This window comes from Haliotis cracherodii, unplaced genomic scaffold (genome assembly GCF_022045235.1).
Source record: "Haliotis cracherodii isolate W230 unplaced genomic scaffold, xgHalCrac1.p SCAF_5, whole genome shotgun sequence".
Lineage (NCBI taxonomy): Eukaryota > Metazoa > Mollusca > Gastropoda > Lepetellida > Haliotidae > Haliotis > Haliotis cracherodii.
In genome coordinates, this window is record NW_027266308.1 from 3,725,076 (window position 1) to 3,740,522 (window position 15,447).

Sequence of the window (15,447 nt, forward strand, 5' to 3'; positions counted from 1 at the left end):
TATGTATTTGCCTTTTTGTGTTTATGGAAATGGTTTTGAAGTTGTCTGGTGCATTGTGCTTTTTGCATCGGAGCTTTTAGTCAAGTTTTTTATTATAAATATGATGGTGCAAATATACATATATTCAGCCACACATGTAAATCTCGTCCAATTCTCCACATTTTAATACAGAGCTCATCTGACACTATTGTACAGAGTATGGCAAGACCTATGTGAAACTATTTTGAAAAGAAACTGTTTTGTTAGACGTTATTTGTTTTGTATGATTCATTATTCATGATTGATGAAAACATGGAAATGAGTACTATTGTTGTTTTCGAAGTACATGTATGTCTTCTTGCAAAACTTTCCAGTGTAGCAAAGTGTGCCATTCCACTTTTATTCGCTGTGCAGAGTTGCGTCCTTTGGGCATGCCAGAAACCTATGATTGTGGGTTTGAATCCCAGTTCGCACCAATTAAGTTTCTAGGTTTGTCAGCACCATACCCGTGCTCGTGGGTTTCACCAAAGTGGTAAACGTCAAGATCTGCATCACTTCGGGCTTTCCTCCCACATTAAGCTGACATGCCGCGATATAACTGGAAGTGGCGTTAAACCCAACTCACTCACTCACTCTAAGGTGATATTGATTGCAACACTCGAGGCATTGGCATTAGTGAAGAGATCCATATCAACCACAGAGAGCAGCCATAGAAATTTGTTTTTTAAGCCTTTTCCAGAGGAGTAGTGGAGACTTTATTTTACTAGTCTGAGTTCTTATCTACCCGAGACAATAAATGTTTTACTGTATGTTTACATTTTTTATCACTTTTATTCAGTTCAGTTTGTAGCAAAATTGAATCATTGAGAACTGGTTCAGAATTATAACCCTCAAATGCTGCTAGTCAATGGGGACTTCCCTACCAGCGCTTGAGGTTTGCTTGTCCTCACGACTTTGTAGTGGTCTAGTGTGGATTTCGAAGACTGAGAGAGGAGCTAACTTACTGGCATCAAAGGGTCTACGAACACAGTGCACTTTACACTTAACAATATGGCAAAACCCAGGACCAGTGCTTCCTCCCTTCATCTACATCGAATCATCCTTTATCGTAAAATCTTCCCTATGTATTTTTTAAAACATATTTGTTCTTAATAAGTGGTTGCAGGTATCAATATACTGACTTGTGTGAACATTGTAACATATCATTTTGTTCAATGATAGTCATGTGATGGAGTTGAGTTGATATTCTTAAACATGTTTCTGCAATGTCTATTTCTTTATTACTTGTTTCTGTACGGAGGAACTGATTAAACAATATTTTGCTTATTTAATGCAATAAAGAAATTTCTTAATTTTGTTTTATTATTGACATGGAAATGTGTAAAGGTATGCAGGATACGTTCTTAGTACCTGGCAACCTCAGTACCTGGCAAGCCATATTTAAACCACTCAGATGCTTTGTGGGTGTAGTGTGTATGAAGATCCGGGTTACGATAGGTCTTCAGCCAGGTTGTGTTGTGTCATGTGACAGTCATGTGCCCCATCCAATGTAGATTCCTGTCAGTGCCTGTCGTGGTATTTGACCGAGATGAGCCAAGTGGCTGTGACCCCAGGGACAACTAAGGGAGCCAACTCTGACCCCCCCTGTCACAAGCTCCTCACAGGGATAGTCTGTTCGCGGAGCTCTCGATACTATCGCTACCACCAGTCAAAACTCGCCACTGTGATAGGTGGCCCCAACCATGTTTGGAGTTAACTCGCAACCGAATGACCGTTACGTTTACAAACAAGTGACGACTGTCATGATGCCGAATACACTTACTGCTGCTAAATTACTTTCTATTTTTGTCAATTTGAATTTCTATTTTATTAAAGCTATCATCTTTAACTGATATAGTAAGAATGGAAGGGAGCAGTTGGTTGATTTTCCGTTAGTCTGCAATCTCGAACCAATCTGATTATTAAAACAACAAAGTAAATTCATCTGGAAAACATGGTCAGTCGTAAACCTTTTCAAAATGAAATATGATGGCATTCCCAAAGACATAAACAAAAGTATCAAGGTTACTACATTTTGGGCTAGAGGGCAAATTTCAAGATTCTTGTAATGGCCGCACCCACACTGGTGGCAGCGATGTTACCGAGAGTGTAATGAAGGTGTCATGCGCTGGGAAGGAGCTTGACCTGGCCAGTGGCACGGGGAGACAACTCTTGGACGTCACCTTGCTGGGACCCAAGTGACTTCATGGGAGACAACTCTTCTATGTCACCTAGCGGAAACCCAAGTGACCACAATAATTCCATGTTTTCATGTTATTGCACTACCTCGACATTGTCTCAGCGGTCCAGAGGCCATAATGTTTCTATATGTTAGGTCACAGATTTATCTTGTCAAAGTCAAAAGTTGGAGTAGGAATTTAAAAACCCAACTCATCCCGGGATGTTTTTACAAATATTACCCGTAAGAGGGAAAAAAATCAAAAAAATCTTTAGCGCCATCACTAATTAATTTCATCAAAGTCTGTGTCTCAAGGACAAGAGACATATTGGCGCGAATCATAATAAAATGAATTAACAATCCTCGACCTGTGATATATATAAAATGAGTTGGTCTGTTTTGTTTCAGCTCCGGTTGTGACGCACCACTTCATAACACCCGTGAAGATTCCGGGGTAGAATAGGTCTTCTGCAACCCATGCTTGCCATAAAAGGCGACTGTGCTTGTCGTAAGTGGCGACTAACGGGATTGGGTTGTCAGGCTCGCTGACTTGGTTGATGCATGTCATCGATCCCAATTGCGTGCATCGATGCTCATTATGTCTGGTCCAGAATCGATTATTTACAGACCGCCATTATATAGCTGTAATATTGCTGAGAGCGGAGTTAAACAAGAAACAAAGACAATCCTAACTTTTAAACATGATTTCTTTTAAAACACTGAGTAATCTCAAAATAATTTTTGAGAGAATGATGTCAGTGAAAAAAATTAAGTGTAAATTTGGATTTTTTAACTTTTTTTTCATTTGGAATAAAATAGGGTCAGGATATCTGTGATCCCACAAATACTGGCCTTAGTACTTTGAGTTGGACCAACTACTGAATAGGCCATTTGTACATGCAGACTTTGAAGTAGGAAATAAAACTTGCAACACATTTGGTAGATATATATATAAATTTATTTCTTATAGTGTAAAAATATATTATCTATATGTAGACAGCTCAAAGAAATATCAGCTGAAGTAATGCCTGGGCCCTAAACCATCCGCAACATTCCTTAACAGATCAGAGATGTAACAACAGCCAACAGACGAGTCATTTTACAATTAAGTTTGTCGTCACAGTGTATACTATTTCAGGCCCAATCATCAAAAGCCATAACGCTAACCCATGGAATATCTGCATAAAACACAATACACAATAGTTTTGTGCTGTGTCATCACATTGAGTGCCTTAAAAACGTATTGACACTAAAATAGCACTTCCCATTTGAATACAACAAACAATAAAAACTTGATTTCAACATGAACATGCAGGATAGGTGCATGTTATCTTCAAGCAGTCGTTACTGCAGAGATACCAACCATTATGTTTTTGGTGTAATAGTTACGATTTTGAGGCTAAAGTTATGTTTGTCCTATAAATTACGATTTTGGTCATTTTTTTTTCACAAATTATTTACATGCACAAAATATCGCACATGTCATGAAGCATTCTGCAGCACGAACAAACTGACCAATGAGAGCCATACTTTCAATTCACATAGTGTTAAAATACATCCATTACTCAGTGACGAGGTCTCTGATTGGTTGTTAACACACAATGATAATACTATGATTAGTTGTGGTGACTAATCTTTTCACTTCTCTCAAACTTTGTTGAAACAATAAACAGGGCTCCACTGCGACAAAGGTATTGGCAGCCATTGCAACGTAACATGAAACTGATGGAGAATTATGAAACTGGTGGAGAAAAAGGAAACTGGTGGAGAATCATGAAACTGATAGAGAATCATCAATGAATGAAATCACATCATTCACAAGAGATTTCACATACGAGGTAGGTATTAAGCTTCCTTGTTCGGAAACGCAGAAGTCATGAAACAGTGCCGTCAAGTAAATCCTAGTCATTCCTATGACATACATATAGGGATTAATGTGGACATTGCAGTGAAATAGACAGTTGATCTTATATCTTGAATATTATGATATGTGTCATGAAATATTGAAACATTCCACTTCACTGACTCTTTTGTCCAGTCGTGGCAGCCATATTGGTTTAGACCTTGACCTTCATTTATCAGCACAGAAATGCTTCAAGCTTTCATTTCCTGCAAGGATAAACAGTGCATAAGTGAGTGAGTGAGTGAGTGAGTGAGTATGGTTTTACACCGCTCTTTTAGCTACACATCCCTTGATATCATGCATTACCTAGAGAGACAAGGTGAGCTACACAGCCCTTGATATCATGCATTACCTAGAGAGACAAGGTGAGCCTCATATCCCTTGATATCATGCATTACCTAGAGAGACAAGGTGAGCCACATATCCCTTGATATCATGCATTACCTAGAGAGACAAGGTGAGCCTCATATCCCTTGATATCATGCATTACCTGGAGGGACAAGGTGAACTACACAGCCCTTGATATCATTGAATTACCTAGAGAGACAAGGAGAGCTACAGGGCCCTTGATATCATGATTACCTGGAGGGACAAGGTGAGCTACACAGCCCTTAATATCATGCATTACCTAGAGAGACAAGGTGAGCCTCATATCCCTTGATATCATGCATTACCTAGAGAGACAAGGTGAGCTACACAGCCCTTGATATCATGCATTACCTAGAGAGACAAGGTGAGCTACACAGCCCTTGATATCATGCATTACCCAGAGAGAAAAGGTGAGCTACAGGTCCTCTGTAGAGTTCATGTCCTTGACAGACTGGAGAAGGGCATCAATAGACGGTCTGTCTTTGGCGGTGGCGCTGCGGTAGATGAGCTTCATCCTCCCGTCCTTGTCCAGCGTGAAGTCCCCTCCCATCTGTACACAGACACCAAGCGGCAATTACAGTTATTGCAGTGTTCACCCTCTTAACTCCCTATCAATCTTCTAAACTCCCCTGTGAACATCCGGGTTAGAATCGGTCTTCAGCAACCTATGTTTGTCCTAAGAGCAACCAACGGGATTGATTGGTCAGACTCACTGACTTGGTTCATGCATGTATCCCAATTGCATAGATAGATGCTCATGATGTCAACCACTGGATTGTCTGGTCCAGATTTAATTACAGACCACTGTCGTATAGCTGGAATAATCCCGAGTGTGGTGTTATAAAACAAACAGCGAACCGCTGACTTTGAACAGATGAACATTTCTTGATATGTATGTATCTTCAAACATGAGGAATTTTCAATGAAAATGAATAGTGAAGTGAATGATTATTGTGTAACTAATAATTTGATTCGTCTATTGAAGTATCAACTTTGTAATGCTGTTTCTATGACAACTATTGAAATTGTATCCATCCAATTATTTAGCATTATTTGCATCAACAGTGTCATCAATGGTCACCCCTCTAGTCACTCCTTAGAGCATGATTAAAAGAACAAACTTCTCAAGGGCATGTCCATCATGTTCGGAAACGCTACCTTTTTTATTAAAACTGTGGGACTTAGTGCAGCACAACCATGATATAACACTACTACAATCATCTTCCCAAGGCAAGGGAGTTATCTGACATAAAAGCCATGTCTCCACCCTTGTTGAACTAGGCTGCAATAATGGAGTCATATTTTGGCTGCACTAACAAATCTATGCATAGTCTATTGCATATGCAACGAAATCGACATAAGGTTTGTAAACAATATGTATTTCAACGTGATGATTTCGGTCGACTGAAGGATTTGCAAAGCATGTGTACCTTCAACTGGTCATCTTTTCATGTTTTTAATCAAGGTGCTCACATTATTTGATATGCTTTGCGATGTAAGATCTGCTTTATTACAATATAGATCATGATCATTTATCAAAACGTCTTGATATGAGAGGTGGAATCTGATTGGTCATTAGGAGGGACATAGAAGGGACATAACTCATAAAAGCCACTGGTGGTGCTACGATCGAGCCCAGAAATTCCAGCCTAGTTCAGCAAGGGTGGAAACTGGACATTTACAGTCAGTTAACTCCCTTGCCTCAGGAAGATGCAATACAATAGACACATTCTAAATTAATGTTTGTTCTACTGAATAATTCTTATGCTAATAATTTTTATGTCAATTGTAATTAATTAACAAGAAAGAAGTACAATCTATGTGATCCAAACAAGACATGCCTGATGTGGGTCATCTTTGATGTCCTCGTAAGGGGCAGGTAACTCTCGTCCTGCGACCATCTGCTCGGCATAGTAGACCAGGCAGGATACACTCCAGACCTGCCAAAAACATCAGTCCACTCTACTCAAGCAGGCAGGCAGTATTTACTTTTCAGTTCAGAAATGTTTGTGGTTTTTCAATATTCTGTAAATACATTTTGTAATTCTGTAAAAACGAAAAGATTCCTACCTTCAAAACAGATCTCTTCAACGAAAATGCTTTATACAACTGAAACAAAAATGGGAATTTTCTTTTAAAACATGGCAGCTTACATGGCAAATATTTTCTCTGTCCTCATGTAATGATATAGCAAATATGTCGACAATATCATCCTCCTGAGGCAAGAGAGTTAACAGACTATAAAAATCCAGTTTCCACCCTTGCCAAACTAGGCTGGTATTATGGAGTTAGATTTTGGCTGGACTAACGAGTCTATGCATAGTCCAATCAAAATCACGTACCGAAATCAAAATCCAGTTCGTAACTGTCATGCAGACTTCGGTCGATTGCAGGATTTGCAAAGCATGTGCACCGCCAACTTGTTGTCAACAGATATTTTCCAAATCTTTTCAGGCTTTTAATCAAGGTACTCGTGTGATTTGATGCACTTTGCGAAGACAGACCCGTTTTATCACAATATTGATCTTGATTATCGATCAGATTGTCTTGACTGGGCGCCATCATTTTGTTTGAAGCAAATGCAAGTGATACAAGAGGGGGAATCTGATTGGTCCATAGGAGAGGCATAGAAGGGACTTAACTCGTAACAGCCACTGGTGGTGCTACGATCGAGCCCAGGAATTCCAGCCTAGTTCTGCAAGGGTGGAAACTGGACTTGTAAAGTCAGTTAATTCCCTTGCCTCGGGAAGATGGGTTTACTGTTGGTATTTCAATTACTGGGGAATCATAACTTAGAAGTAAGGGCTGAAGTGACCTACTCCAAGATGTTTGTCACGTCAGTGGAACCTATAAACATGGGTATAGTGCTGACACACCAGGGATCATTATAAGAATGACTTCTCGGAGAAGAACATATCATTTCTTTCCCTTGAAATGGAACATAAACAGGCAGTTCTGAAAGGAAAATAATAAAGTCTGTTGATGTATATTTCATACATCCGTTTCCGAGTGTGATTGCATCTACATCCTAAAGATTGTACTTTCAAGACAATATTTGTTTTGCCTTGCCTTTCTCTCGGCATCCCACTCCCTATATTTCCCACACCCAACACATCAAGCCTTGCCTTTCTCTCGGCATCCCACTCCCTATATTTCCCACACACAACACATCTAGCCTTGCCTTTCTCTCGGCATCCCACTCCCTATATTTCCCACACACAACACATCTAGCCTTGCCTTTCTCTTGGTATCCCACTCCCTATATTTCCCAGACACAACACATCTAGCCTTGCCTTTCTCTCGGCATCCCACTCCCTATATTTCCCAGACACAACACATCTAGTCTTGCCTTTCTCTCGGCATCCCACTCCCTATATTTCCCAGACACAACACATCTAGTCTTGCCTTTCTCTCGGCATCCCACTCCCTATATTTCCCAGACACAACACATCTAGTCTTGCCTTTCTCTCGGCATCCCACTCCCTATATTTTCCAGACACAACACATCTAGTCTTGCCTTTCTCTCGGCATCCAGCAGCATGTCAAATGTACACCCAGTTTCTGCCATCCACTTCTCTGCCCCCTCCTTAGCTCCGAACGAGATCACAAGCACCTTGCTTCCTGCTGCAGAAAACTCCTCCTGAAGTGAGTGAGTGAGTGAGTGAGTGAGTGAGTAAGAGCAGGTTTCAAAGCTGGTTAAACAGTTTATAAGTTAGGTCATATGACAGCTTAAATCAGGAGAAAAACCCAAAGCAAAGCACTTCATAAATAATATAAAACTTTACAACCCAAAAGCAAGGGAACACTGACATACCAAACAACATAATTTTTAACTTGTACCAATAACCATATCCTGGCATGACCAAGGGACACAACTCTGAAGGACAAGGTAGAATGCCATAAATCACCGACCCACTCGATTCTGACTTGCACCAGTGTCCATTCTACATGCCGAAAAGGTAGAATCTAATTGATCAGTCAAAACAAAGTTAGGTTGTGTCATAAAACAAGCATAAAGAAAACAACAGGTTTTCTTGGAACAATGCTGCCTCTTGTTGCTAAGCTTGCTGATGTTCAGAATCATGAGTGAGTATGGTTTATACACCGCTTTTTGCAATATACCAGCAATATCACGACGGGGGACACCAGAAATTGGCTTCATACATTGTACCCATGTGGGGAATTGAACCCGGGCCTTCAGCGTGATGAACGAACACTTTAACCACAAGGCTACCCTGAAGTGATGTACCTCTGACATTTAAGCTTAAACAAATCTAAGGGATGCAACTCTGCTAACAAATTCCAGCACCTCAGACAACAGCGCCACCCTTGCCGTCTGGTTGCATCATGACGAAGTCTTTCTTCGAAGGTAGAAACTCCATACATTCATTGTAACAGGACCAAACATCCCCGTACCTGGTGAGCTAGAAGCTGTGCCACGTGATCTCGTCAAGGTAGTCAGGCAAAATGACGCAGAAGGACCAGAGTCAGGCTAGATGAAGGGAGGTAACTCTGTAGAGTTGTGGCCTTTCCAGTCCGAGCATCCACAACTGACACATCCACTGGACCCTCTTCGCCTGGGTTTAATAGGACATCTTGCTCCATATCCAACTCGTTGTCTATGTCGCCGAGAAAATCATCCCATTCTCTCTGGAAAATCATGACAGCAGTTCAACAATAATGGTCACTTCTGGTTTAATTTTCAATGACAGTCACTGGAAAGGATTGGAAATGTATTTTGAATATCACTGTGTTGGAGAATGAAAACATGCTTAAGGGTTGTCTTACATATCAGCTAAAGCTATCTTTGGGTACAGTAAACTACACTTATAACGAATACACTTATAACAAACTGACGGATATGATGAACATATTTTTTTGGCCCCATCCATTTGCTGTCTATATACTGTACATGTGCTTATAACGAACTACAGTTATAACGAACTAAAATAAGTAGCCCATTTGAATTCATTATAACCATAGTTTACTATAATTCCTATGGAATAAATGCACATGCACCTTGTCACCCAAGCAGGAAGGTTATATATTAGTTATTTTGTTGATCAAAGTGAAAAATGTCCCATCCACCCTACATATAGATGACGGGTCACTACATTACCTCGAGGTCCTGCCATTCATCTGCTGCCTCTCTGACCTCGGGGTGCCTGGGAAACACAACAGTTTTGTCGTAACACTTCCACCATTTTGTATAACATGCCAAATATTTGCAGAGAAGTCACATTCATTTAGTCATTTGGGGGCACAGATGCCCTAGATATCTAAGACATCTAATAATGTCTCTCAAGCAGGCCATGTCCCATGGCTGTGTGTTCGAATCCCAGAATTATGATGATTTGTTTGACAGCACCAAACCCTTGCTCATGGGTTTCACTGAAATTGTGAAGTTGCCTAAGACCTACAGCAATTTCACAGCAGATATGGGCTTCATATATTATACCCATGTGAGACCAGCAATATCACAACAGGGAACACCAGATATGGGCTTCATATATTATACCCATGTGAGACCAGCAATATCACAGCAGGGAACACCAGATATGGGCTTCATATATTATACCCATGTGAGACCAGCAATATCACAACAGGGAACACCAGATATGGGCTTCATATATTATACCCATGTGAGACCAGCAATATCACAGCAGGGAACACCAGATATGGGCTTCATATATTATACCCATGTGAGACCAGCAATATCACAGCAGGGGACACCAGATATGGGCTTCATATATTATACCCATGTGAGACCAGCAATATCACAGCAGGGAACACCAGATATGGGCTTCATATATTATACCCATGTGAGACCAGCAATATCACAGCAGGGAACACCAGATATGGGCTTCATATATTATACCCATGTGAGACCAGCAATATCACAGCAGGGAACACCAGATATGGGCTTCATATATTATACCCATGTTAGACAAGCAATATCACAACAGGGAACACAGGAAATAATGTGGCGCTTTGAGCATGATTTAGCAGTTGGATTTGGCATATTGTGAAACTGCACATAATCATTATCATCATCATCATCATCATTATTATTATTAGCAGCAGCAGCAGCAGTAGTAGAAGTAGCAGTGGTAGAGTAGATAAAAAATGGTGATACACAACATAGACTCATAACTACCTGTAATACTTCTGTATGTATCGGTTCAATTCCGCTTTTGTTTTCAGTCCATGTCTGCAAAAGATGGAACAGGAAATCAGCAGGAATCAAAAAGTCTTGTACCTTGCACTTAGAAAGTCAGACTTTGTTTCGTTCATTGTTTTCAGATTCTTGTGAAAAATCTTGGTTGGCTTATTGTGTGTTTGTTTGTTGGTTAATGCCACACAGCTGTATGATGGTGGTCTGTAAATATTTAAGTCAGGCTCAGACAAACCAGTGATTCATATTATAAGCAAAGCCCCAAGTCTTCGGGTATGATGACACACAATCAGCCAAGTTACGGAGCCTGACCACCGCATCCATTTAGCAGCCTTGTATGACAAGCATCGGTTGCTGAGAACCTATTGGTAACTCGGAGCGCTGGTTGGGATGCAAGTAGATGGCCGAAATCAGGTTCAGATTTGAATATGCTGCCATCCTTCAGCCAAAGAAAAAGGGTTAAGAAAATTAAGGTAAGGGAAGGTGCCCAAACAGCACAGTAGATCATTTCTAGAAATATGGTCAGTGTATATGCCATAGTGAGTGAGTGAGTGAGTTGTGTTTAACGCCGCTTTTAACAGTATTCCAGTTATATCACGGCGTGTCAGCGTAATGTGGGAGGAAAGCCCAAAGTGATGCAGGTCTCAGACGTTTACCACTTCGATGAAACCCACAAGCACGGGTATGGTGCTGACAAACCTAGAAACATAATCAGGGCGAACCAGGATTCGAACCCACAATCATAGGTTTCTGGGGTACCCAAGGGACGCAACTCTGCACAGCGAATTGCAGCGCCTTAGACGACTGGGGCACCCGTGCCCCCATATATGCCATAGATTACCTTTGTAGAACGTCTTTATATGTTGATACAATCCTGAAAAGCAGTCCAATCTTTTCCTCAACAAACACAGACAAAGACTCTAGAAACAAATACAGAAAACATGAAGCATACAGGTGATCAATACAGTCAATAGTGTGATGTATTGATAGTAAATGGTGACTCAATGTTTTAAAGAAAGTACAACAAATGTCAAACACAGAGAAACATGTATCAATGTTAAGGCACCCTGGGGTCTATAGGTTCTCATAGTATCTACCCCTAACAGAAAAATGTAAACCTTACAGGTTGTGGTTGGGGGTGATTGATAGGGGTGAGGTAGGGTGGGGATGGGGTGTTTGGGGGTAAGGATAGTTGTGAGATAGGGACTTGGTGGGGATAGAGTGTTTTGGGGTAGAGATAAGGCTGGGATAGGGTGTTTGTTGGAAGATGTAGGGTGGGATATTATGTTTGTGGGTAGGGATAGGGTGTTTGGGGGTATAGATAGGGTGGGAATCATCTTTCCGAGGCAAGGGAGTCAACTGTCTGTAAAAGTCCCAATTTTCACCCTTCCCGAACATGGCTGGAATTTCCAGGTCCAATCGTAGCGCCACCAGTGGCTATTACGAGTTATGTCCCTTTTATGTCCCTCCTATTGACCAATCAGATTCCACCTCTTCTATCCCTTGCAATTGCAAAAACGAAATGGCAGCACCCAGTCAAGACCATCTGATCGATAGACAAGATCTATATTGTAATAAAACGGGCCTCGCGAAGTGCATTAAATCACTTGAGCACCTTGATCCAAAACAAGAAAAGATTTGCAAAATATTTGTCGACGCCCAGTTGATGGTATAAATGCTTTGCAAATCCTTCAGTCGACAGAAATCTGCACGTTGAAATCCATGTTGTCAAGAACCAGATGTCTAGTTCGTTACGCGATTTTAACTGAACTATGCATAGACCCACCCAGAATATAACTCTGGACTTCCAGCCTAGTTCAGCAAGGGTGGAAAGTGGACTTTTATAGTCAGCTAACACCCTAGCCTCAAGAAGATGTGCCCGATGTGATTCACATGAAGCATGAACATTGGGTTAAACTTTGATCAAATCAAACAAAGACGGACGAGAACATAAAACAATTAATTTGGGGCTGATATATTTGGGGACAATAAAACTATCTCAGGTGGTGATTTGTAATGAGGCTAGCAGAGATAAACATCTAATGACTTTATTATGGCCTAAAGGAGGCTACATTTCAGTTTAATCCTAGTGTGATGACAAACGCCAGCATCAGAAATGGGCACTAGTCCTATAGTCCTTGCCAAACTGCCCAATAGTTAAGGTATCATAAGGACTGTAGAAATTTGCCATTTTTAAGGGTTTTGCTATATGTTATCATTATAAGGACTAGTGGAGTAAAACTGTTAGTTTCTACCACTGCAAACGCATCATAAAATTGTATCATATCAACATGAGCTGTCAACTGCAGCTTTAACATCTTCCCGAGGCAAGAGAGTCAACTGACTTTAAAAGTCCAGTTTCCACCCTTGCCGAACTAGGCTGGTATTATGGAGTTACATTTTGGCTGGGCTAACGAGTCTATGCATAGTCCAATTAAAATCGCGCACCGAAATTGAAATCCAGTTCATAAACAGTTGTGCAGATTTCGGTCGAGCGCAGGATTTGCAAAACATGTGCACCGCCAACTCGTTGTCAGCAGATATTTTCCAAATCTGTTCATGTTTTTAATGAAGGTGCTCACGTGCTTTGATGCATTTCGCGATGTAAGTCCCGTTTTATCACAGTATAGATCTTCATTATCGATCAGATTGTCCTGACTGGGCGCCGCCATTTTATGTGAAGCAAACACAGGTGATACGAAAAGTGGAATCTGATTGGTCCATAGGAGAGGCTTAGAAGGACAATAACTGGTAATAGCCACTGGTGGCGCTACGATCGAGCCCAGTAATTCCAGCCTAGTTCGGCAAGGGTGGAAACTGGACTTTTAAAGTCAGTTAACTCTCTTCTCTTGCCTCGGAAAGATGCAGCTTTAAATGCGTTGCACATAAGAATGACAAGAAAGCTCGAATAACAAGAAAGCTCCTTTCAATACCCTTAAGTAAATCTCTTGCTCTGCTCAGGAGAGTTTCCTCCGTTTCAGTGAGAGAAGAGATGGATTTCACCAGAAGTATTCTCTCATCTTCAGGGTTTCCTCCACTGGAGTCACTCATGGTTTCACCTATCTCATCTGAAGTGAGACATGATTTCAACTTTAGCACAAGGCTCCAGATAATTTGTTTAGCCACTGAGTATTTACTCACAAGTTTTATTTTGGTATTCAATATATCATGATATATGTTTTCTCTCATTGGGTTTAGTCTAATAAGCAAAAACATATTGAATATCCAAAGAAAACCAATAACCAATGTGAAAAATGATAAATGCCAAATGATAATTTTGAGTAAACACTTAACAGCTAAACAATTATCTGGAGCCCTGGAAAGAATGTTCACTCCGTACATTTCTGGTAATATGTCTTATGCTAGGTTAAGACTTCAAGGGTGTCTCGTGAAAACAGGAATTTAAATATTAAATATTTATGTAATCTGGTACTTTAGATATGGAAGTCTTACAGCAGTGCTTGTTTGTTTGTTTGTTTGTTGTTTAACGCCGCACTCAGCAATATTCCAGCTATATGACGGCGGTCTGTAAATAATCGAGTCTGGACCAGACAATCCAGTGATTGACATCATGAGCATCGATCCACGCATTTGGGATCAATGACATGCATCAACCAAGTCAGCGAGCCTGACCACCCGATCCCGTTAGTCGCCTTTTAAGACAAGCATAGTCGTCTTTTACGGCAAGCATGGGTTGCTGAAGACCTATTCTACCCCGGATCTTCTCGGGTCTCTTACAGTAGTGCTTGATGATACTTTACCGACTCAAAACAATAATACTCAATTTAAAAAAATCAATATTTCTAACATTACCAGGCACTTTTCTGAGCCCAGCTATTTCCTATTGCAGTTAGTGCCACACCTTACAACTATCAGGAGGTAATAAATGGGGCCAAATGTAGATTTATTTATAATGCCCAAAGGCTATCGAAGGGAGCTGAAATAATATATAACTAGACAAGCAGTAACAGCAGAGTGACTCAGCAATACTGCTGTGTCTGGTAAACTCTCCCATCAACCTTGACAGAGGTCAGTCAAGTGTGCATTAACTTCCCATTAAACAAATAGGTAATTAGACATGGTTGACCAGTTCAGAGCTCATGGCATGGTTTGATGTGACCATATGTCACGCACAATTAGAGATAGTTGTTATCAAGACATATCTGCTAATATTGTCATCTTAGGCGCTTGGATCATTGGATTAAAATAAAGACGAACATATAGCAGCTTCTGTTAATGTAACACTAATTATCCTGTGTTCTTAATTACCTAATCAATCGCCTTACCTTTGTTTAGACCTTCAGAGAAAAGGTTAAGATACACGACTGACTGCGTTCACCGTCAACGTCAGGACAAATCTACACCTTCTTCAGGGGTCTACATAGTATTGACTAGGGCATTGCCATTCACTAGTGTATATAATCTTCACCACGTGACTGTACAAATATCGTTATTATTTATTGCAGTGCCTGTCAAGAAACTGTGACATGTAAGATAAGATAGTCGTGTGTCTTAGTAACTGTACTTCTCAACGTACGCTAACTTGCTGACCTAATGCTACACGCAAAACAGATACTGCTTTTGTAGATCATTACGAAAGAAAGGGTTTCTTACCAAAAATATGTGAGTTTTATCAGAGCTGATGATTAAATTTGTGTAACATTTCTAACTTACAAGTATTAAAAAAGTCAAAGATATACAACTCACGTCAATATTCGTACCCCTTCTAATGTCCTTACAAAATACATGTAGCAAACTGTAGTAGGTTAGAGTAGGCTCCCCATGCATACCATATTCTGACAC

General features: G+C 40.5%; 1 protein-coding gene across 2 annotated transcripts; it reads right to left on the reverse strand.

The window, feature by feature from the left end:
• Positions 1-3,162: 3,162 nt before the first annotated feature.
• Positions 3,163-15,439, reverse strand: LOC139442800 (peroxiredoxin-like 2C). Of its 2 annotated transcripts, none has more exons than XM_071223691.1 (11): positions 15,352-15,439; positions 13,578-13,712; positions 11,486-11,564; positions 10,627-10,680; positions 9,589-9,634; positions 8,886-9,119; positions 7,987-8,109; positions 6,540-6,578; positions 6,311-6,409; positions 4,867-5,019; positions 3,163-4,306 (listed from the first exon to the last, which is right to left on the reverse strand). In XM_071223691.1, the coding sequence occupies exons 2-10, from the start codon at positions 13,693-13,695 to the stop codon at positions 4,885-4,887; spliced, it is 927 nt and encodes a 308-aa protein (XP_071079792.1). In that variant the 5' UTR covers positions 13,696-13,712; positions 15,352-15,439; the 3' UTR covers positions 3,163-4,306; positions 4,867-4,884. The 2 variants fall into 2 exon arrangements, with proteins under 2 accessions (XP_071079792.1, XP_071079793.1); XM_071223692.1 differs by lacking the exon at positions 15,352-15,439 and adding an exon at positions 14,931-15,257.
• Positions 15,440-15,447: the final 8 nt, after the last annotated feature.